The sequence below is a fragment of the Xenopus tropicalis genome, chromosome 2, assembly GCF_000004195.4.
Source record: "Xenopus tropicalis strain Nigerian chromosome 2, UCB_Xtro_10.0, whole genome shotgun sequence".
NCBI classification, from domain to species: domain Eukaryota; kingdom Metazoa; phylum Chordata; class Amphibia; order Anura; family Pipidae; genus Xenopus; species Xenopus tropicalis.
Window position 1 is genome coordinate 92,658,840 of NC_030678.2, and position 25,423 is coordinate 92,684,262.

A 25,423-nucleotide genomic window follows, 5' to 3' on the forward strand; every position below is an offset into this window, starting at 1 on the left:
GTTGTGCGCTCTCTTGTCATAATCTCATTGATTTTACATCTGACTTCTAGGGTGGAATTTGGTTTCCTTGTGAAAAATGTATATCAATGCAAAGTTAAGAGAAGCTTTACATGGATACAATTGGTCTGCCATATTTAGTTTCACACAAAGGATTCAATGAAATAAACTGTGTTTTTGTCCCCTAAAAGTAATAATTTTTTTTCCACAGTGTTAGTGTAATTGTTATACAAGTCACCATAAAATGTTGCATGAGCCCACAAGCAGTACCTTTTTGCAAATCACCAGCAAGTTGCTACTGTCATGGCATTTCACCTCACCCAAATTTAGTAAATACTCCCTATAGTTTATTTTTACCTGGCAGGGAAGTTAATTTCCTGCTTTATCGAAGGGCTTCCAGATATACATTCAGCATCAAAACCTTTGCCCCACAACATAAAAAAGGGTAACTTAAGTTTCACCTACATGGGAGATTTTTTCACAAAAGAAAAGCAAATTTGGACAGATTCGCTCATCACTACCCATCATTTTAACTTAATTCACCAGGGGGAGTTGCACCTGATGCAATTACGGCCAAAGTGTCATATATATTGTACATTTGTACTTGTACTTCGCTGCCAATCAGGCGCAACTGCACAAAAAGTCCAACTGTCATCAGATTAATGCAGGCCATAGAGTAAACCCTGGAACTACCATCTGATTCTGAGGTAGCAGTAGCAGAAGGGTTCCCCTTTTCATGCATCTACTTCTGATATTAATGTATTTCAATGAGAAATAAAAAGCCTGTCAGGCTCACTGTATCTTTTCGGATGAAAAGGCAGTATGCAGCAATCCCTTCCAACATTTGCGTTGTGACAGATGGCAAATCTTTCATGTAGTTTACACATCAGATTTTTCTATCAGTTCCATTATATTTTGACCCGTGTAGCTATCGTTAATCCATCTGTCTATCCAACACCATCCTACTAAATCCCCCATGTAGTTTAGCCACTACATATTATATGTGAGGTTTGTTATCAACTACTTTGAGTATGCAAAGGAGTTTAAGGCATTTTATGTTTATTAGATGTTTTCATAAAAAATAATAAATTGTTACAACCAGCCAAAGATCAGATGTCAGACAGGCCATGCATTCACGGCATGACAGTAGTCAATTTTTGGTAAGGATGTCATCATCAGGAAAGATGGTACTACTGTTATCTCATGATTGTCTATTCGCATACAGATATCATCAAACAAATGTGAGGACAAATATGTTATTTTCTAAACTGCAGAGATAATCAATATCGATGACATGCTAATATCTGTCATGATCATTTTTCTTCATACACTACATCCTGTAGTATGAAACATTGTCAATGATATATGTAAATGCATGAGCAAATTTCTGCCTTTTTCATATGTATTTTGTTTTATAATTTATTAATGGCACACTGGATGTGGGTTTTTTTATGTATGCCATTAATAAATTATAAAACAAAGTTTTCTAGGAATACTTATGAAAAAGGCAGAAATTTGCTCATACATTTACATACAGTCATGGCCGAAATTGTTGGCACCCCAGAAATTTTTCCAGAAAATCAAGTATTTCTCACAGAAAAGTATTGCAGTAACACATGTTTTGCTATACACATGTTTATTCCTTTGTGTGTATTGGAACAGAACAAAAAAGGGAGGAAAAAAAGCAAATTGGACATAATGTCACACAAAACTCCAAAAATGGGCTGGGCAAAATTATTGGTATCCTTTCAAAATTGTGGATAAATAAGATTGTATCAAACATGTGATGCTCCTTTAAACTCACTAGGGGCAAGTAACAGGTGTGGGCAATATAAAAATCACACCTGAAAGCAGATAAAAAGGAGATAAGTTCACATAGTCTTTGCATTGTGTGTCTGTGTGTGCCACACTAGGCATGGACAACAGAAAGAGGAAAAGAGAACTGTCTGAGGACTTGAGAACCAAAATTGTGGAAAATATCAACATTCTCAAGGTCTCCAGAGATCTAGATTTGCCTTTGTCCACAGTGCGCAACATTATCAAGAAGTCTGCAACCCATGGCACTGTAGCTAATCTTCCTGGGCTCGGACGGAAGAGAAAAATTGATGATATTTCAAAATGTGCACATCCCTGCGGATGCAATTTCTTTCAAGATTTTGTAAAAATTGCTCTAGTTTTGCACAGATAGTTATTACAAACAGTGAAATATCCAACTGAGGAATATTTTTTACTCTTTGAAGCATGTCAGTTTCTATAGCTTTAAATACATGGGAATATAAGAAACACTGTTAACTTGTTGTTTGGTTGCAGAGCAGGAAAATGGAAGAGAAATGTAAAGTAAATTGGCAAAGAACAAGTTACATATTGCAATATGTATGTATTAACAATGTGTGGAAAAAAGATTCAACAGCAGATTTAACATATTACATCAGGTTTTTTTTTTACTTCCAAATTGAAGATGAAATAGTGCCAGATTACAGTATTGTTTTCAGCACTAACTGAGAAGCATAGAATTATATGAGCATTAGTCAGTCTGCTAAATTCTACAAACGGCACAAATAAATATATTTGGCTTTGAGACTTCCAGCAGCTAAAGAGCATCGGGAATTGTTGAACCTCCCATGTCTACTAAAAGTTTTAGACTGCACTTCAAACATAGAACAGACGGACACATAAAGCCAATAGATTTCATCTGGCGCCGGTGATGTACATAAGTCAAGCTAAGACTCATGCAAGACCCAGGCCGGGAACTAAATGAACATGCCAAAATATAAAGAAATATCACGTTCGACTATAAGATCTTAAATTGTATCCATCTCCCGTGTTTCAAAAGCCTGACCAAAATATTCTCACCTTCTCGTTCTTTGCAACTGTAGGCCCAATGATCAGTTAAATCATAAATTGCTGCCAGAATCTTTGGCGGTGTTACCTTACTCTTGTCACAGGGAAGACAGTGTATTTTTAAACCTTAACATATACATTAACAACATCCATTAAAACTTCATCCCAATATAAAAAAAATAAATAATTAGTGTATCTTCCAACTTTACAAACGTTGCTGGCCCAATGTCAATGCTACCCGAATTCTCTCTCATAAACTTGGGCACCCTACATTGTATCAGTCATGCTGTCTACATGTTTATCAGTTCTAATCATTTATTTTATAGTGGATTCCTTTATTAGATCCATAGTTGTACCCAAATTTACTGTGTAGGGCTGTGACATTGGGAAACTAGGACAGGAGAAATGCTTGACTTGTTTAGAATTCTACTTTCGGCCTCCAGCCTTTCAAACTGTTGTATATGACCGTTTTTGGAAAGATATGACATTATTTATTAGCTGATTTATGCTAATAATGCTGAAGTAGGTTTACTTTACATTCTGATTAATAAGTATTAAATATAAATATATGATCAATACGTAATGTGTTTATTGTCTATAATATACATTATAAAGTCATTCCCCTATTGCCTAGTATTTTGAGTTCCTTTCTCTAGCGTCTACACTGCTAGTGCAGTTTAAAAATACTGCCCCACTGATCTGATGCACTGCAGAAAAATACAAAAGGAAGTTTACCTATGCCAGTTTGGTATTCCTGACCCATGAGCAGATATTCTGCTTTGATCTTGCTGAAGCCCATCAATGTAAGATACTGGCTGCTGAGAGGTAGGACTGAGAGGTAGTAGAAAAGTAAACAGAAGATCAAGATAGGTATGGGTGTGAATACATTTCTTATATACTGTATTTAAAGTACAGTGGTAGTGGCTTTTGAATGAAGAATTTCTCAGGAATGGCATTTATCCTGTTTATTAATTACACACAGCACATCTAGCCTTTTTATTTTTAAAAATGCCCTTTTGACTTGTGACTTAGAAACACACATAAACTTCTAAAAACCACAGTGTTACTGTGTGCTTGGGTGTGTTTAGCTTTGGCAATACTTAATGGCTGTGGTTCCAAAGCCCTAGTATTAAAACTTTCCGATGACGCTTATTTCAAGGAAGCTGGAAAAGACAATCATATCAATGTACACCTTGGTTTAGGCTTTTGCAAAATTATTTTTTATATCTTTTATATCAAAATCTCGCTTGGATGTCAGAATGAAGGAAAATAACTGAGACAAACTTACAGCCAGCCAGTAAGTACTGATAGTACTGTACCACATCTGCAGCCAACAGCAGTGGATGGTTTGCATAAAATGGAGGCTGAAGTTCATTCCACTGAGGGGTCCTGAAAAAGAAGAATATATAAGTTGCATAAAAATTAAAGAATATGTTTAATTATGCTTATATTATGCTTTAATTTGTAAAATACTACAGGTATAGATACATTTTGTGATAGAGTGCAGATACTTTAAATGGGTTTTCATGCTGCTATATAATAACTACACATACATGTATTCATATTTAAAGTAAAAGCTCTGGAGTGATACAACTGGATTCATTCATCTGGTAAAGAGATTGTTTAATGCTGGCTAAATCAAATCTGAAAGCAAGTGGCACAATCACAAAATAGCCTACTGGTGCCTACTGCTAATCAGTGTTTTCCATGAGGGCTTTCCAGCTGGAGACCCCTGGTCCTCCAAGGGATTTTTAAGAGTTCCACAGACTTCTATGACAAGTATCATTTTATTATAGTGTGGCTTGCAAATTTAAGGGTATATTAAATAGCTGAAACAGAAAAAAGATTGTAACTGCACACATTTGACCCACTAATTGTGTGTCATTTCCTAGTCATTGTGCATGATGTTCCTACATTCACTTTATGGATGATGCCAAGAATCCATGGAATCATGCAGTACAGATATAAAATGAAACCTTAAACTGTGTGCTTTCTCTGTATGGCTAATGAATAATTTGGCCACTACATGCAAAAACATTAGACAGCACTGACATATGACATAGTGTTTATGCATTTCCAGCACATACATTAAACTTTTGCCATGCAATAAAACTCCTAAGCAAAAATATATGAGCATAAATGTGACTAAAAATGTGCATCTCACAAAGCAGTATATTCACAATTAGACTATTAAATTGTAAACTACAGTTGTGCATAGCACATTTTTAAAACCCTTAAAAACTTAAGCAACTTTATTATATTGCACACTAGCGCAATCTACATAAAACAAATGCAAAGGTAAATGTCTGCACAATGGAAAAACAATGCATTTCCAGGAAGTCACTTTTGTATGATTGGTGTCTATTTCCTATTCAGAAGATCCTCTGATTTGTTATTTTTAGGACTTTATCCTACAATTTGAGTATTAATGTTAGTTTTAGCTTGTTGCATTTTAACATACAATCGATATCCAAACATTGATCTGAATGTGTATGGCCACCTTAATTCAAAGAACCCTTCCCTCTGCCCCTCATCTTTGTACCTAACCAAGGTCCAACTAGCACGTGGTGAAGTCCACATTTCTAGAGGTGTGTCATCATTGATCTTCAAAGCAGTACTTGAAGGTCGTGGTTCCAAAAAATGTTCCACCAGAGTTCCATAGCAGCTGATGATGTACAGAGATTCCACTATACATTGCTTTGACTGATCTGGGAAAGGAAAGTGTGATATTAATATATAACCCTTTCAAAGATATTAATTTAAACATTACTATCAATAGACACAAGGGCCTCAGTACCTATTTTTTCATGAGGTCAAGCTCTGTGATCATTAAAAGTGCTGTTTTTTTAATGTAATTATTTTAAATCCTGACACTTTGCAAACTTTCATAACTCAAGGATGTGGTTATTGGCACAGGATTCTGGAGAAAAGAAAACTGTGCATATAGTATTACATCGTTGCAAATGAAAAATTCATGTCTTGGGACTGTGTAAAACAATGAGTGTGGAAAGTTCCTTGCACTGCTTTCTGCTGGTTGTCTTTATTCTAACCACAGCAGCAACGTGTAACATCTTAACAGGTCTAAAACACCCCTAGGACACCTAACAGAATGTGGTCCAGTAAGCATATTCCAGATGATTTGCATTTAATACAAAAGGATCTAACAGTACAATATAGTTAACTTTTAGATATAGATAATACAAATAAAATCTGAACTCCTGTTTAGAGTTTAAAGATATTTTTTTCTGAAATTCCATTTTTAAACACAGCTTTTGATGCCACCAGCTGCAAGGACATCAATTGTGTACTGTATGTAACCATTTATTAAGAGTCAAAGGAATCATTCATGCAAAGAGACTTGGAATCATTAATGTGATAGGAGTAAGTGGAAGAGCTAGGCCAATGAAGCTTGAAAAACTGTTTACCTGAAACAATTATCTGCGTTAAAGTCAGAATCTTCCACTAATTACAGGCTAATGAAACAAAGGTAAGCTAACAGTGTCAGGTTTTCTAAAACACTGACTGACTCAAATCATCTAAACCTACAACCAGATTAAAGGTGGCCATACACGCACCGATAATATTGTATGAAACCTCGTTTCGTACGAAATTCGGTGATCGGACCAGTTTGAAAATTTTGATCGGGCGCCATAGAAGGTGCCTGACCAAAATCTCCCTTCAGCGCTGAATCGGCAGAAGGAGGTAGAAATCCTATTGTTTCTACCTCCTTACCTGCCGATTCAGCCCTGAATGGTGTGTGGCGGATCTGACGATGTTTCGTGCGACCCGTCGCCACGTGTATGGCCAGCTTTAGATTAGAGTTTTTGACGACCAACATGGCCCTACAGTCTGTGTGTAATGAACTCCTGGGGCTACTCCTCCCAGCACACAAACTGCTCTAGTTGTAAAAATTCCCATTCAAGGATACAAAAAAAAGGTGTCATTGGGCACTTTACAAATTCAGGTGCAATTTGCATCAGTGTGATTTACAGTAACCAATCAGCAATCACCAAATGGCTTTTGATGATTGCTTGGAAAAACTTTCCACCTATATTAATATATTCTAGAGGTTATGAAATTTGGAGACCCAAACTAATACAGCTATGGGACCTTTAATTGAAATGCTCGGGACCTGGGGTTTTCCGGATAAGGGATCTTTACGTAATTTGGATCAACATAAATTAAGTCAACTAAAAAATTATTTAAATATTAAATAAACCGAATATAATTGTTTTGTCTCAAATAAGGATTAATTAGTTGGGATCAAGTACAAGGAAGTGTTTTATTATTACAGGGAAAAAGGAAATAATCTTTACAAATCTGAATTAACTGTAGACTATGGGAGATGGTCTTCTCGTAAGTTGGAGCTTTCTAGATAATGGGCAACGAATCCTATACTTGTATTATATTGAGGTTTTTTTTATACCATCTTCACACAAAATAATAGACTTAATTATAATTAAAAGAGAAGGAAAGGTAAAAACTAAGTAAGCTTTATCAGAAAGGTCTACGTAAATACAGTGAAAAGAAACACCATATTTCTTTTCTTTTATTCTGTATACATGATCGTATCTGTCCAGGGTCGGACTGGGGGGTGAAGGGCCCACCGGGGCCCGCGTCCATAGCCTCCCCCCAGAGGGGTCCCCCTAACCCCCCTCGCAGGGCCCCCCCACCCGGGGCAGGAGTGGTCGGGCAGGGGGAGCGCCACAAGGGTCGGGTCTGGGACGCCGGGGCCCACCGGGATTTTTCCCGGTGTCCCGGCGGCCCAGTCTGACCCTGTATCTGTCTGACTTCCTGCTCACTTAGAAATATCTTTCAGGGCACAGCTTGAGTCTGCCCAGTTTGCTCTTCTCTCCTCACTCCCACTCCCTTCTCCTCTTCCCCCTTCCATCAACCCTCTCTTCCCCTCCAATCTCTGCTGTGTAATCTGACCTTAGAGCTATTTCAGGAGCAATGTGCAGGCAGGGTAGAGAAGTCAGACCAAGCTAAAATGGCAGCTGATATCTTAAACAAAAAGAGGGAGCTTCTATGGCTATGTATAGCAAAGCATTTTGCAGAATAAATATAGGGTTCTAGTTTGCACTATTATGACTAATCTATTGCCAATAAAATGCCTATTCTTCTCCTTTAACTATCATAATTATGAATTTATTCTTTGTACAATATGTTATCATAATTATCGATTAGAAACTATATAAACCATGACTGTAAGTACACATGGCAGAAATAAACTACAGAAGTGATGTAACCAGATATAGTAAACTCAAAAAGCCTTGAGATCTTCTTTACACAATGCCTTCAAGTACCCCAGGAATGCACTAAATAATATTCTATGCTATATGATTGCCTATGATTAAGTGCGGGTACGCTCGAAGCGCGTCAGGCATTCTGGGTTTTTAAGGATGTAAATAAAGTTTGAGTTTTATCCATTTTCTGGCTGACCATGGTGCTTTGCGAGCCGCTTTCTTCAGAGATTTGAGTTTGCTCCCTTGGGCTACGGGTTCGGGCTCCAAGCACCCGAACCAAATTTTGGCATGGGTGAGTGTGTGTATATTTATGTGATCTTCACTGCATGTGTACTCGCATTTGAAATATTTGGTGGGGGACCTGGGGTATATATACCCAGGTCAACACCTGTTTTAGGTAAAGATTTTTGTCTTTAACTTTGACCCCTTTTATAAATTGTTTAATTAAACTGTGTTAGCACACTTTATATTTAAACTTTACTAAATTGGGTGTATTCTTTGAAGATTTATACTATATTCTACTCTACATTTAGACCTCAGTCAAGTCCCCATCTAACATATGGCTAAAACATAAACCACCTTAAAACTAAGACACATCTGCCATTAACAGCTAACTTGAGTTAGCTATGCAAGTACATGGTTAGAGGGCCTAGCAATGCTAAAGAACCTACAGTAATGCTCTGTTAAAAAAAATAGCATTATCAAATATTTTCAAGATTACTCAACAGTCCAGTTGCTTTAAATTTATCTCTACTAGATACTATGGGCCAGATTCACTAAAGTCCGAAATAAGGAGTGCTATTTATAGCATGCGTTAAAAATCTTATCACTTCTTATTTTTCTCTCGATTCACGAAAAGGACACTTGTCATAATTAAGAAGCGATGTTCTTGGCGTTATTTATCTTGCGTCGACATATTTTCAAGCAATATATTACGCAGCGCACAACATATTACGCAGAGCGCAAAATTTTCAGAACGGTAGTCTTCAGAAAGTAATGGTTACGTGGGTAATATATTGTGCTCTGCGTAAAATATCGCACGCTGCGTAATATGTTTTGCGCTGCGTAATATATTGCTTGAAAATATGTCGTCGCAAGATAAATAACGACAAGAACATCGCTTCTTAATTATGACAAGTGTCCTTTTAGTGAATCGAGAGAAAAATAAGAAGTGATAAGATTTTTAACGCATGCTATAAATAGCACTCCTTATTTCGGACTTTAGTGAATCGGGCCCTATATATCATGACCTGGGTGAATGAAACCATCATAGACATTAACAAATATAAAATAAGCCTAAAAACACCTGCAACAGCAGGGTGAAACTACAGAGGGTACAGAGCAACCACTTGCAAACCCTGGGACCTTAAAAGACCCCATATAAAATGCACCAAGCATGTAAAAATGAACACTAAACAGTAAAAGTATAAACCTTTTAGCCCATATGCAACCAATGATCCAGTAATCTACAATTCATGTTGTTTTATAAAAAAAAAAAAAAAAAAAAGTACAGTTGAGATGTTAACTTCAGAATATACAGTGATTTACTACATTAATCTACAATTTAAAGCGTCAGTAGAAAACCCATAGCTACTAGGCCCAGGGCACAAAGTCTGGAGTGTTAAATTAATCAAGTCATCTGTTTTTTCCTACAGTGCTCCATAGCAATTAGTTCATTTTAGAACATCTTGAGCTCCCCACAAAAACCATGCAATATGTGGTTAGTGGAGGAGGATAAAGAAAATGGGGATTCATGGGAAGCCCAGCACAAAACTAAAGCAAGGCTCTATGTATTCTAGTTACACCACTGCGATTTTTAATAATGTTAAAATTTGAGGCTAGAGTCTAACTAAAGATGCAAATTCTTGTTCCCTGTGGTTTTGTCCATGCCCTAGTGATGTCAGACCTTTCCCCTGCTTGTTAGTCCCTACCCATTTGGATATTTACACAACACCAATAGTGGCAATATACTTGTTTATTGTTCCAGTAGTGCGGGTTCCCTTACTAAACTGGTCACTCACCAACACTTATTAATTTAAATTAAAAACATGGCCAACCAGTAAACGAATATCCTACATACATAAGGGTCAACATTCCTTCCAGAACAGCAGGGGGCCCATACATAGATATAGCATTTTGTACAGAAAGCACAAGCCACAAAGCAGATATGAGTGCCGACATGCAGTTAATAAAGCTACTAATAATTATGTTTTTCTCTGCCTTCTCAACAGTATAGCATATCTTTTGGTGACTATTCCCCTTTCATACTTCCCTTAGACAAATACAAATGCAAAACAAAATTATTTAATGCAGATTTTAATCTGCAGCTTTCAGATACTGACCTTTATCTCGTTTAATACTTTGGTTACTTGCAAACCAAGATCTAGAGGATCCAAAAACAGCAGCAACACAAAATTCACCTCCTGTGGATTTACTCGGGGAGATCTGAGGGGCTGGCTTGGCTTTGCTTTAAAACATAATATAGAAACAAGAAAATCATCACAAATATAAAGTTAACCATAAATTTAATTTTTGCAGAAATAAAAACACATAAATAAGCCCAGAAAGGCAATATCATCTTAAGATGTATTATAAGATTTTAAAATGTATGTAAGATAAACACTGGTTTATATTGTTATCTTCTTTGGAAATCCATGTCAATTGACTAACATTGCACACACTATGGGGCACATTTACCAAAGCACGAATTCAAATCCCGAATGGCAAAAATTCGGATTGGAAATGAAAATGTTGGCGTCTTTATCGTATTTTGCGTGACTATTTAGTCGCCATCGTGATTTTTTCGTATTGAGCGTTTGTAAACGGCGGAAAAACCAATCCGAAAAAGTCGCGGAACATACAAAATAGTCGCGACGACGACGAAAAAGTCGCAAAAATACCGATCATTATGAAAAAAACGCATTCAGACGCCTTCAGACCGTTCGTGGATTAGTAAATATATGTATGTTCAGGAAATGTAGGACTAATGAATTGGTCAATATTTCTCATATATAATTTTGAAAGAAACAAGACAAATCCAGTTGAAAATTGTGTTAATTTTGACATTTAGTGAATCTGTCGCTAAAAGATAAAACTGGTTTTTGGCACAGATGGTCTACCTGTATCTCCAGTAACAAGTTAATGGTTTTCTAATTGTGCAACATACACCAAAACAGGAATAAAACTGCAAAAATACCTATCCACCCCAAACATAGATACACACACCCAACCCAAACAAAAGCTTTATTTACTATTCCGAGTACAGTACTAATTTCCCAAAATTCACCAGAATCCACCATATTTTTTCTCTCGATACAATGTTCTCTCCTCTAGTGAATTCTAGTGTAGTTGTACCATTGTAAGATGCCACAAATTTTTGCACACAGTGTTAGACACAAGCAATATTATTACTGTCATAGACACCATGACTAGGCCAGTAAGGGTAAGTAAAAATGTGACATGAAAAGGCTTATCATTACAAACCGTTAAAGCTGCATGAATGCTAGAGAACATAGATAACATTACTGTATGTATAATGTTTTAGAATGTAAAAGTATGCCCATTTTTTGCCAGACTTTTGCTTTTCACCATATTTTTTATTGGCCTTTCTCAAAATGATTTCTTTCATGCAAAATAATGAAATAAAAACACATGATTTTATTGGACATTATAACATTATTTAAGGGGAAGTATACACCTATATACACTTTATAAATATGTTTTAATATTATGATATAAACATTTCTTTAAAAAAAAAGTTATGCTGAAAATATAGTCTGCCTGTTCCTTTAATTTATAAGATACTTATTTCTTAGTTATCTTTGTTATAAAGCAGTAATAGAGCATTATTTTGCTTTCATAGTTGATTTAGTTTAACTAGAGATGCTGAGCTCTGTGTAACAGCAACATTATACAGATGGATTATCTGTGCTTTGGTAATCTATTTATCTACCTCAAGAAATAGCAAAAACCATAGACTTTATGTTATGAAAACAATAGACAAAAAATATGTTCAGCATCAACTCTATTCATTAAACTCATGTTGAACAAGGGGGTATACTGCCCCTTTAAACCTGGCTGTCAATCATATATTGGCTTCTTTAGAACAATGGCTTTCTGTGCAACACAGAATACAGGAAAGGCTGATGGTGTTACACTATAGGTATTTGGCTTGCAGTACATGGCATCCCTTCTGGGCCAGTAACACCATAAAGTTAATAATAATACATTTTGATCAGATTGGGAGCAACAGTCCTAGTCAGTGTTGAACAGAGGTACACAGAGCCCACCAGAAAAATTAACCCCAAGGGTCCACCCACCACCTGCCGGTGTCAGTCCAACCCGGTATTTTATACGATACAGGTCTCTATTCTGTAGGTGTGTATAGAATGAAGGGGCATCATGAATGACATTTAACAAATGATTTTCCCTGTTTAAGAACCAAAACCATTGTATTCTTAAAAACTTATCTTTTTACTGTTAGGAAAATGTAGGCCTTACCGACTTATTTGAAAATGAATTGTAACCTCCATTGCTACATAGTAGCTTTTTTAATAAACAATATAAGACTCTTTGAAGTAAACACATGGGTTTTGATCAGAGTGGGTAAAAATACACTGTATTTAAATGAATACATGACACATTTTAGTGTTACTGTCATCTAAAAAATCTTTTCATGTACCATTATCGTGCCAACAGTAATGCAAGGGAGGCTCTCTCTAAATAGCAATATTGCAGTGATGAAATGGACATCAGCATTCATGCACTGCTGCCAAAATAAAGACAGCCCCCAGTCTAAAAGTGCTTGTATGTGAGCCATAGTAGATAACTAAGGGTGCTGGTTCAGCTGGGATCCCTCTGCTGAGATTAACATAATTAACACCTAGTTGTGAGGTGACAGCAGTCCTGAGGCAAAAGTCTTCAGAAATGTAAAAAAAAAAAAAGTAATTTATAGAGTGTCCACTGGGCACTTATAATTAAGTTAATACATTAAAACTTTTCTTCATCTCTTTGCTTCCTAGCTGATTGATCCTTTTCATTATAAATGTATCTTTGCAACTTTCCACATCTTTATATTAACTCACAAAATCCCTTTTAAATTTTATTGCAGTGACATTGGTTTGGAATTTAGTTTGGAACTTTGTATCTTCTACTATTTTCCTTTTCCCAGAAATATAAATCATGCAGGTCTTTTCCTTCCCAAAAACAGTTTCTTAGTTACTTATTTACAAATGAATGCCTATGCAGTGAGCCAAAGAAACAATAAAATGATCACTGGCAGATGCCTTTAGTGATATGTACAGGTAAGGGATCTGTTATCCGGAAACCCATTATCCAGAAAGCTTCAAATTACAGGAAGGCCATGTATCAAAATCATCTCCCTTTACTCTGAAAACATTACATTGTACTTTATCCTAACTAAGATATAATTAATCCTAATTGGAGGCAGTTGTGTAACCATAGAGGAAGTAGACCCTGCGGTCGAGAGGGATAACTGTAGAGATCCCCCCTCCTTTACTGCTCTTCTACCTGAGAGGGAGCATCGGGAAGCGAGACATGCTAGTGGGCCTGCGGGTGGGGAGGGAGGGTGACTGTTAAGGGGTACGATGAGCATCAGGTTCCTCTGAAGATTGTTTGTGGTGCCAAGTAGTTATGCCACTGATTAAAGGCAAATCGAGTTTATGTTTAAATGATTTTTTATGAGATCCAAAATATGACAATATCCTTTATCCAGAAAACCCCAGGCCCCAAGCATTCTCGATAACAGGTCCCTTTATCAATAACTGCAACTGACTTGCACAAGATAATTTGAATACTATTGCCATGTTCTAGAAATGATTCCATCCAAGCACAAAGGCAGAGAAAAAAGGTATGACACAGATGTCAGGCCCATGGGGCTGTAACTATGCAGCTGCCACAAATGGTGCACAATGTATTACATGGCCTCAACACAACTAACTAGTCAACCTGCATGAACATGGTAATCTGAATTTTGCACTTTGCACACTGCTCTGTGTTCATAAATTACCTTTAATGTATTCCATGGGTGTTGTTTAAAAGGTAACAAAAAATGTCTCTAGTCCAAAGTTACAACAATATTTAATGAGCTTTCTAAGTACAAAAAAAATTTAAATTTTGGGGGACTGTAACATGAAACTTGTGCAGTATATTGGCAATTAAATAAACTGTGCACTTATTGCTTCAACTAATGGTGTAGAATTTATAATGCAGCTCCGCTGCACTAGATGTAGCTGTGATTTCTCAACTGCTACACAGAAAAGGGCATACCAGCTGGCGCATTATGGGGCGGGGTATGGTTGCATATTCCACATGTCACAAAGTGCCACTGGTTGCAGAAATTTGATTTGATTTGATCTTATTCATTATGCAAGAACCCTTCTGAACAAAATGCTTTGGAAATCAACTAAAACCGCTGTTTCGTGCACACATACATTACTGCCTAGCTTCAAGAAACATAGACAGAGTTTCAGCCACAACTATGCACACAGCATGAAGATTTTTTCTTTCTCATATGCAGTAATTTGAATTCTACAATACCAAGGGCTTTATTTTTATTTAAGAACTTTGACAGTCTAATAGTGCTAGAAAGTTAACGTTTCAGTATGATGAGGTTTTGAGTATATGCAGTATTTTTCCCAGAAAAAATGGAACAAATATAAGAAAAAGACTGATTAAAGGCCCTGCACTCCGAAGATGCGATTTGTAAATGTAATGTGCTAAAGTAATCTTTTAAAGGCTAAAGTTACCCATTTTGGCCTCAGATCAACATAATACCTTGTCTAGAATAACTAGGAATGTTTACAAGGAAGGATATAAAAGCATTATGAATCATCACACAGTGATGCAGAGGTGTTCCATGTAATCAATCATTGTTACATGCTCCTGTGTCAGCCTAGTGTTGGGATACACCACAGTATTAAAAGGGTAGATGGGATCATAAAATGCATTTCATTTTGGAATGTTTCCACTGGAACACTATATTAAATTATGAATTCCTAGGTCTTTTCTTTCCAATTTAAGGTAATGGATATGTAATTTAGAAAGTGGAGATTTAAGTGTTTGTCATGAACTGGAATTAGTCGTTTTTGCAGAGCAAATGAATGGCAGTTTTTCATACCAATAAAAATACAGCTTTTGCTGGTCATTTACAGACAAGCTAGAGAAGCCTAGATCTTCCCTGGCTGGAATCAAACCTAGGAGCTGCAAGGCAGTATTTACTTGTCTTGACATCCTTTCCCTCTAGCACCATAAACTGGCATATGTTTGTCAACACAAACACATTTTTGATTGTCTGGTCTATGCATAATAGTAATTATTGTGTTCTCAGCGGGCAAATCTTTGCGTTGGTAGAAGGAAACTACAGTGACTACTTATTTTATGTATTTGTAACTCAGGGATATTAGAGCAGGCCTATTAAAAATATATATTTCAAATTATTATGAATTTTGTAATTATATGTATTGGAATTAGAATTTGATACCAAACCTGTCACAATCTTCAGCAGGTTTGTATGTTCTCTTGTCTACGTGTGTACTCCGGTTTCCTCATGCACTCCAAAAACATACAGGCAATGGCAACAAACAATCTATGTAAAGTGCTCTATAATTGTGACAGCAAACATAGCCATTAATCTGCATTAGACCAGGCTGATTAGGTATACTAATCCTCGGTTAATGCAAAAATAAGTGTGTGGCTATAATTTGCTACAATAATCATTTCAGAAGCAAAATAGCTTTTGTACCATGTGTGCACTAGTCCACGCTGAATGAATCAAAAGCATTCAAATAATGGATATGAGATTGAATCTCAGCACTTATGTCAGTATGTTATAATATATATACTGGTATGGGACCAGTTATCCAGAATGCTCATGACCTGGGTTTTTTTTGGATAAGGGATGTTTCTGTAATCATCAAATTAACCCTACAGGATAGTTTTGTCTGTTTTATTATTACAGAGAAAAAGCAAATAAATACCAGTTAAATACCTGTAACTGGTATTAGGAGCAAAGACAGGTGTAAAACCTTTAGGCATGTTTTGGTTAGGATATCAGTTGCCCTACACATTGTGTTATATTCACGGACTTTTGTTATTCCAGTACGGAATAAGATTTTATTATAGCTATAGAGGTATGGAATCCATTATCCAGAAACCTGTTATCCAGAAAGCTCAAATATTTGGGAAGGACATCTCCCATATACTTCATTTTCAGCAAATAATTCAACATTTAAAAAATTATTTCCTTTTTCTTTGTAATAATAAAACAGTACCTTGTACTTGAACCCAACTTAGAAATAATTAATCCTTATTAGAAGCAAAACAATCCTATTTGCATTAATTATCATTTAAATAATTTTTAGTAGGTATGGAGATCCAAATTACCGAAATACCCAATATCCAGAAAACTCCATGTCCTGAGCATTCTGGATAAAAGGTTCCATACCTGCATTTATATTCAGTTAGAACACAAATTAGACTGTCACTCTTTTAGATGTTTAAGTTCTGATGGCTCTGATGGTTAATAGCTTTCTAAGAACTACAAAGTTTTTTACTATCTGGTGGGGGGTACATAAAGCATTGCACAGTTAAAAGAACACAAAGCAGCTAAGGGCAACTTGTAGCTATAGTCTGGAGCTGGGACAGGAGCTATAGTGAATGTTATAGAGTTCTTAGTTTTAAACAAGCTAAAGGGACTGTACACTATGTGGATGCCCAATATGCCGATGTTACCAATTAAGGGCTGCCATGTTGAGCCAGTGACCTTTTGCACTTTACTCCCCTTTAAACTGTCAGCACTTTGAAAATTATTCCCAATACTAAAATCAAAAGTCAGGTTAGATATCACTTCTAAAAAAATCTCTTCTGTGAGGTATTGTGCAAAAGGTCACCTTCGGGACTTTTGGCAAACCTCACAATTTATGTACTGCTACTGATGAAAAAAAATGTCAAGGTCTATTTTTCTAACCTCAGTTTGCAATGATAATGGCCTTCTTTACAAAAACATTTGATGGCTTCTGCGATTGTGTGTTTGTATACCAGCCATACTACTTAAGACGTCATTCTACTTAGAAACAGTGGTAAAGGTAATGAGGCATAAGCAGTACAGAATTTGTATTTGCAAAATGGTTTGCCTTCCCTTGGGGCAAGGGCTTGATACTGAGGAAGTGTATGTTTAAGTAAGTATGCTGTCAGCTGCTCGTGAAGCCTTTAATGTGTGTAATGTTAGAGCTCTTTATATTGAATAGGGCCCAAATATGCCCTTGCACCAGATGACATTTCCACACAGAATATAACATCAATATAGAAATGCATCAAGTCGCAGCTTGAAATTAGTTAGTACATATTTTACAGCATAAGTTTAACTAGCACACCACAAAAACATGTAGAAGGTTATAACCAAGAAATATACAAATGGGGTAGGGAAAATACTCATACAGACAACTGAAGATTTTAAAAGATATATATTAGTGTTTCGCAAATCTGTCAGTTAGAGCTTCCACCAGTAGCCTAAGAACCACAATAGGCACAGAAATTTGCTTTAAGTTTACCCAGTGTGTGCTTGGACTCTTCTAAATGGATTTTCACACCTTGGTACTCTCCATTCCTACATGTTTTCTCTGTATAAACAAGAGTACAAAAGGCTGTGGTCTGTTTTATTACAACAATGTTCTTATCCACTCCCACTACAATTTAGTATTGCTTAGTACAGCTAAGTGCAACAGGCCAGCTGAATTTACACTGTTCCTACATGAATTTTTTTAAAATCCTGAACAGTTATATTGTATTTTCAGATTTTGAATGTAAAGGGGAATGATAGAAATAATTTTAGTCAATCCTTTTTTAGAATTCTTTATAAGAGCTTAGCGCTAACAGGGACTATACAGGACAGTTACCTTATTCCATCTAAACACCTACCTTGTGTGTCCAGAATGACATGCACTGACATATAGGCAAATTCCAGGCAGTGCCCACATCCAGCCCAAGTGGTATCCCTACAGAATATTATGCTGGCAGGCATAGCCAGACCTACACGCTGAAAAAGGGGCAACTCTTTGCTGGCTACTAATTCTAGGTGGGGGGCAGCTGGAATGTGCAAAAGCATAGGCCAATGTCCTGATTTTTTGCACTTTGCATCTTGCCCTTCATGTTGTTCATGAAGCTGTGGGTATAGAAGGTGATATTCACCTAACACAAATCTTGTTTTCTAATGTAACTTACATTACAGTTTTTCTTTATATTTTTTAAATTGTACCTGGGAATGTCATGAAAGGGTTTTTATATTAGATCAATATATTTATGTCTATAATGAACTTTTAATATTCTAACAGAGTACATAATGTGCCATATTTATACAGTATGTTACATTTTACTGCAATGTTATATTTTTCACTCAATACTGTGAGCTAATTTCGGAAAGGTATTAAAATGTTAAATTATCATTTAGAATTATTACTGTAAATGATTCAGTCAATGTATTTGCAAAATGCATCAAACCAGTCAGACATTTTTTTACAAGCATAAAACATGATTTTGATGTGAGATTCTTATCCATTGAACAGTGTAAGAAATATGTATATATTAAGAGCACAACCATGCCAGAGATAATTAAGCCAAATACATGCATCAGTGGGTTTCACAGGTTGAACTTACATGCAAAACAAACATTCAGATCATTCACAATAAGGCATCAAGGCCATGAAGGAAGGGTTGAAAGCAAGATAAAGGCACCACTTCTCATAATAGGAAACTGGAAAGATAAATTTGTGTGCAACATTTATGATTTAATTATTCATATAATGCCTAATATATACAGGTATATAATGTTAACTGCACAACATGCATCACTTATACTAAACCTATTTAATTAAAATACTTCTTGACCTACAAGAAAAAAAGGCAGGGCCTAGAGTGTCCTGAGCACAAAGCCTTAAAGGGTGAGGGGGACTATGAAATAAAAATGCATTGAAAATACAAATTATAGGCTATTGCATTGTGTAATAACTAAAAACATTTTATGTGTATATCACAAATTATAAGCACATGGCCCTCCAGCGGTTTTGCAGAAGTTGGAGCATTTCTGGGTTACATTTAAGCATCTTTGACTTAATTAGTATTTTCAACTAGGACTTCAAGTCTTCCTGTATTTAACCTTGCATCCACAGCCTTTTTATATAGTATAGAAATAATCCATGAAACTGAATTTGCCATCAGAACTGACCTTCAAGCCGACTGGAAAGTTGAGGAAAAAACACTACAATATATGTACACAGATTATCCCATACAACAGATTACTGATATCCAATAAAATCAAGTACCAGACAAAGTAATAGACAAAAGAAAAATGCACAAAAGGAAAGCGCACCTATGGCCCAAAGACCAAGACCATAAGTAACCTGCAATATAGTATAAAAATATAAGCCCAATGAAGAGGAATATGGAAAATAAGGAGTTTTATCAAATATCATAGACAAGAGTGGAAAAACTAAATGAATGCATTATCCTTAAAATATTGTCAGCACTGCATGCACACAAAAGTGTGTAACAGTACAACTAAACCAGACAGACCACAAAACATAGTGCCAGCTGAGTCCATACACATATCCTGGTGGGACATCAGAGGACTTCTTTAGCAAAGTTTCTGTGAAAGCCCTAGCACAACATACAATAATCTGTCAAGTTTCCATTCACCACTTTGTCATAATTACAGTTCTTATTAAAACCTTTATGAAAACAACATGTTATATGTTGGGGGGGAGGCCAAAATCACTCTATTTTGCCATCTACTATGATGTCTGTAGACGCTTGTAGAACTCCTTCCTTTTTTCTCTTTAGTCACCACTAAAAATCAAACTGACCACAAAACAGTTTTGCAAAGGCAACCAGTCATTTAAAAATCCAGTGTATAGCACATATTCCTCTTTAATCTGCATCTTTTCATCTTGTTTGAGACTATGATCAGTGCCAACTGACAACTGCATGTCTTTACCAGAAGCCCAGCGGTCAGTCAAACGCTTCTGTATTTAGTTACTGCTAAAATGAAACACCATTGCTCGACAGTTGATTTAATGACTTTTGCATTTATTTCCAAATGAAAAAAGGCCTTAATCATAACATTATCAATAAGCTTTAGCAACATTTGTATTCTTACTAACATAATTGATATACTTTGGCTCAAATTGCATGTAAGTATATGTAAGATATAGTTAAAACTAGCTAAAGTATGTTTCATTATTTTCTGTTTGGAACTGTTTGAAGATTTTTACTTTTTATGTTTAAAAATTTATGTTTTATGTTTAAAAATATAAATACTACATAACTACAGCCAAGGAAAAGAACAATACTATACTGCACATAAAACACCACTTCTTGCGATGCGATGGGTGCAATCATAAAAATTACTACTCCAGCAGAACTCTAAATACGTGAAAAAGTGGTGCAATAGAACAGGTGATGTTTGGGCAACACAAATAAACCACATTTTTCACTTATCCAGAGTGTTGCTGGAGTAGTAATTACTATAAATACTGGATAACTGCTTCCCCTTGTGTTGTTAATTTATCCATTAAAAAAAAACACTGCTCTCACACGACTTAGTTGTGTCAATACACTTTTTTGAAGGTAGAATACTGAAGGTAGAAATGGTACATTAGTTCTACCTTGTATGAAAATGTTATGCTACAAAAATGTCACATGAGAACAGAGTCTTATCATTCAAGGCTACTGTGAAACTAAAATCTACTAGTATTGACTGTATTATAAGCAAAAAAGTTCTAATTTTTAAAAATTATTTATTTTTTCCTCTGTAATAATAAAACAGTACCTTGTACTTGATCCCAGCTAAGGTATAATTAATCTATATCGGAGGCAAAGCAATCCTATCGGGTTTATTTAAAATTTAAATTATATTTTACTAGAATTAAAGCATGGAGTTCCAAATTACGGAAAGATCCCTTATCCAGAAAACCCCAGGTCCCGAGCATTCTGGATAATAGATCCTACACCTGTAATAAATGTATTTTTTGTCACATAACTTACTTGAATTTTCACTTACAGTACGTTAATTTGAAAAAAAATTACATCTCTCTATAGAAAATGTATTTATATGTTTAGGATTTTATTCAAGATAAAATGGCGCCCTTACCACTTTTAAAATAGGTGCCTACCAGATTTCAGTTCTGTTGTTTAGCAGGAGAACTGCAATAAAGTGCTCTTTTTCCATATATTCTATTTAGCCAATTTGGGCAATAATTATCAAATCTGGGGAAGACTTGAATGGGTTAGGCTTGTAGGGTACTGATTCCAGGATTTTGGTTCAAGATTCAGCTTTTTTCAGAAGGATTAAAATCATATGACTTTTCGCAGCATAAACGCGGAAGTTAATAATATTTTATCCCTTTATCTATCCCATAGTTTGCATTTGCAAATTAGGATTCGGTTCAGTATTCGGTTAAATCTTTCCCGAAGGATTCGGGGTTCAGCCAAATACCAAAATAGTGGATTCAGTGCATCCACAGTGGTAGGCTTACAGTCTGAAGGCTTACAATTATGAGGATTTACGCTCTTTACACTCACTATGACAAAACTGATACTTTAGTTCCTAGACTAGTTGCTTCACCCTTCATACTTTCCTCTGACATAACGCTTCTTCATTGTACATCTATTTCTATTGAAAACCAAATTGTTACTGAACATTTATTACCTGCGATTATTTTTACAATTTTTGACAGTTTACACTGGTAATTGCCATTTTTTTAAACATGTCAACGAGTTAAAGGTGAACTAAAGCCCAACTAAAGAAGTAGAGCAGAAATGGTGTACATTATGTTTTGTGCTTCTGTACCAGCCCAAGGCACCCACAGCCCTTTAGCAGGGAAGATCTGTGCCCCCCAAAATGCCCCAGTAGCTCCCCATCTTCTTTTCTGCTACTTCCCTACACATGCTCTGTGCTGCTGTCAGTTAGTGAGCTTAGGGACTGACTCAAAATATACTGCAAAAATAGAGTTTAAAGTTAACAGATACACATTACATGGCAGCTCTGAAACCAGGGCATTTGCATCAGAATGTAATAATCAGACCTGTAGCATCAGCTTATACAACAGAACCCTCATTTTCTGATAATTTGCAATGACCCCTAAGATCAGCTTCTCAACAGCTGCTCAGACCACACTGAGCATGTACACTGTCCTGGACAGTTCCAGGGAGGGAGGGGGAAAACAGAATCCAAGATAGGGAACTTCTGTGACAAATTTAACAACCTATATCATTACTACTATAGAGGTGCTGAAACTTTAAGCCAGTCCAGTCAATTTATTATATAAAATATGGCATTCTAGCCATATTAATTTTTAGGGTTTAGTTCTCCTTTAAGCTTCTGAGCTGTTAATATACACTATGTACTTGTCATTTACTTTACTGGACTGGCCAGAACCTCTACTGCTTTACACAGCCCCAACTTTTTCTCTTCTTCGCTGCCTCACCTTGCTCCTGCTTCTAGTGTCAGGGGATATCAATCCCAATCCTGGGCCTTCCACTATCCTTATCTGCTGCCACCCACACCCCACTATACACTCCTGCCCACATAAAAAAAACCCTAATAACTTGGTACATATGCCATGTCTCCCCACATTCCCTCCCCCTTCTCATTTGCATTATGGAATGCTTGCTCCCTCTCTATAACAAGATAACTACTGTGCATGATCTCTTTTTTTCATGCTACCTTCACCTGCTTGCTATAACTGAAACCTGGCTACAGGCTTTAGACTTTAGACCTTTGAAGCTGTTCTCTCTCAAGAGGTTAATTCTTTTACCTACACCACATGCACAGAGGGCAGAGGTGGAGGAGCTGATCTCCGTCTCTCCTCACTCTGCAAATTCAAAACCACTCCTATTCCATTTTTCTTATCAATCTCCTTTTTTGAAGTACATACTGTTCATATCTATTCTGCCCCCCCATCTTCTTCCTCACCTACTTTCCTTTATGACTTTAAACCAATTTTGAAACCACGGGAGCACTTACCGGTCAGTCAGTGTGTGCTCAACGCACAGGCCGGAACCCAGACGGCAAAATTACCAATGTAGAAGAACATGAACGGAGCAATCCAACACTGCTGTTAAAAAAATCATTATCTTTATTTTCTTATCTCCTTAAAAAGCATATTGTGCATATACAAAAAGAACCACATGCTTGACGCGTTTCGTGGTATCACACCACTTTCTCAAAAAGATAATGATTTTTTAACAGCAGTGTTGGATTGCTCCGTGCATGTTCTTCTACTTTATGACTTTAAACGTGGCTCTCTGACTGTTCCTCTCTCCTGCTTGGTGACTTCAACTGCCAAAATGATGACCCTAATTTTTTTTCACTACAAGTTCTCTCTTGCTTTAACACTGTTCTCTTTCAGGCTAAACAATCCTACTTCTCCTGACTCATTACCATGCATAAAACTAACCCACAGCACCTTTTCTCTCTGTTAAGTTCACTTCTCAAACCCCACTCTGTGGCACAATCACTTCCTGTTCTTTCACCCCAATAATTTACAAACCATTTCAAATCTAAAGTTGACCTGATCCGCCAAAGCATTACCCCTGTCTTTTCATTTGACTTTCTCCCACTTAGTACAAAGCTTTCGGTAGAATCCCTTGAACCCTTCCACCCAGTAACTGAAGGCGTCAAAGCTGCTCTCCCCCTCCCCAGCCCTCCCTGCTCTCTTGATCCCATTCCATCACACTTCCTAAAAGATCTGTTCCACACTGTTGGTCCCTCACATTTTCAACTCCTCCCTCTCAACTGGTATATTTCTGTCCACCTTCAAACATGCTCTTGTCACACCTATATTTAAGAAACCCTCTTCTGATCCGATTTCCCTTGATAACTATAGGCCGATCTCACTCTTACCCTTCCAAGCTCCTTGAGTGGATTGTCTCAAACCAGTTGCTGAACTTCCTGCATACCAACTAACTTCTTGACTCCTTTCAGTTGGATTTCCGCATACTCTCCAGGATAGACTACTTTAAAATATTACTGGCTGGTCTCCCTGAATCACATCAATTCTCTTCCCTGCCGCCCACATGATCTCACCTGCTTTTAAATCTCTCTCCTTCCCCTCGCTACTAAAATCTGTCTCCTGGCTCCCGGTCAAGCGTGCAGCGTTGGACTGGGCCACCGGGGTACTGGGTCCCCCCAGGGCGCTCCCGCGATCTGCCATCTCCCTCCCCCGACACGCCGCAGGTAAGTTTCTTTCAGGGGTGCTCGGGGGAGGGGGGTGGAGAGTTTTGGGGGCCTCTGCGGGGGGGGGCAGCGGGAGCCCCTGAGGCATTAAATGCAAAATTCTTATCCTGTCTTTCAAAGCCTTTCATTCTTCTGCTTCTCTCTATATATCAGCTCTTACCTACCCATACACTCCCTCCTGGCCTTGCATTAAGCTCAGAACAATCTATAGACTATACAGTTCACCAAAAACAGCACATAAAACCTTTTTCATTGATTGCACCATGACTCTGGAATGCTCTACCATCCAAGATAGCTCCATAACTAAAACTTTTCTCTGGAATGCTCTACCATCCAGGAAATCTCCCACACTAACACTTTTCTCTGGAATGCTCTACCATCCAGGAAAGCTCCCACACTAACATTTTTCTCTAAGCTTCTTAAAAGTCACCTATTAGACGAAGCATTCAATAGCCTTCCTCAGCAGCAACACAACCTAATCCAATGAACTTATACTCCACACCCTTTTTGTTTCTGTTTGTTCTCCTCTTCCTAATAGATTGTAAGCTCCTTGGGGCAGGAACCTCATCCAAACTGTTTATTGTAATCTCTGTAATGCTTTTAAGCATTGATTTATTGTTAGTGTATAACTTACTATAACTATACCTCTGTTTCTGTTCACTCTGTGGTGCTATATAAATAAAAACAATATAATACAAATCTGCCCAGATCCTTACATTGTGTCTTGCTATCTTATGTATTTCAACCTATTGGCTGTAGCTCCTTTGATAACTGGATCTTATGGCAAATGAAAAAAACTATGGGCTAATGAATAAAGCAAAATGTATAGCTTTTACATTTCATACATGTATCTTGTAATAAAAATAAAACAAAACACTTTGTTTTATATCTTTTGCAAAGTTTTTTTCCTTCCCAGGGTATACATAACTAATCTTTAGCCCATGTGAATTGGTTTATACAGAAAATAGAAGCAGGGGGCATACAAGGACACAGACATAATTAACAATGCCAAGAGAAGGGTTGAACATGATGGACAAATACATTTTTTCCAACCCAAATAACTATGTAACAACGAGGACCCTTATAACAT

The 25,423-nt window shown here is 36.7% G+C and overlaps 1 protein-coding gene across 5 annotated transcripts in view; it reads right to left on the reverse strand.

Moving 5' to 3' along the window:
* The window catches only part of bcas3 (breast carcinoma amplified sequence 3), a 584,912-nt gene that overhangs the window by 341,617 nt on the left and 217,872 nt on the right, over nt 1-25,423 (reverse strand). For all 5 annotated transcript variants that reach the window (XM_031896950.1, XM_031896949.1, XM_031896951.1 and 2 more), the window contains 3 exons: nt 10,427-10,551; nt 5,381-5,546; nt 4,127-4,227 (listed from right to left, as the gene is read on the reverse strand). In XM_031896950.1, coding sequence (XP_031752810.1) covers nt 4,127-4,227; nt 5,381-5,546; nt 10,427-10,551 — 392 coding nt within the window. The remainder of the gene's footprint in view (nt 1-4,126; nt 4,228-5,380; nt 5,547-10,426; nt 10,552-25,423) is intronic.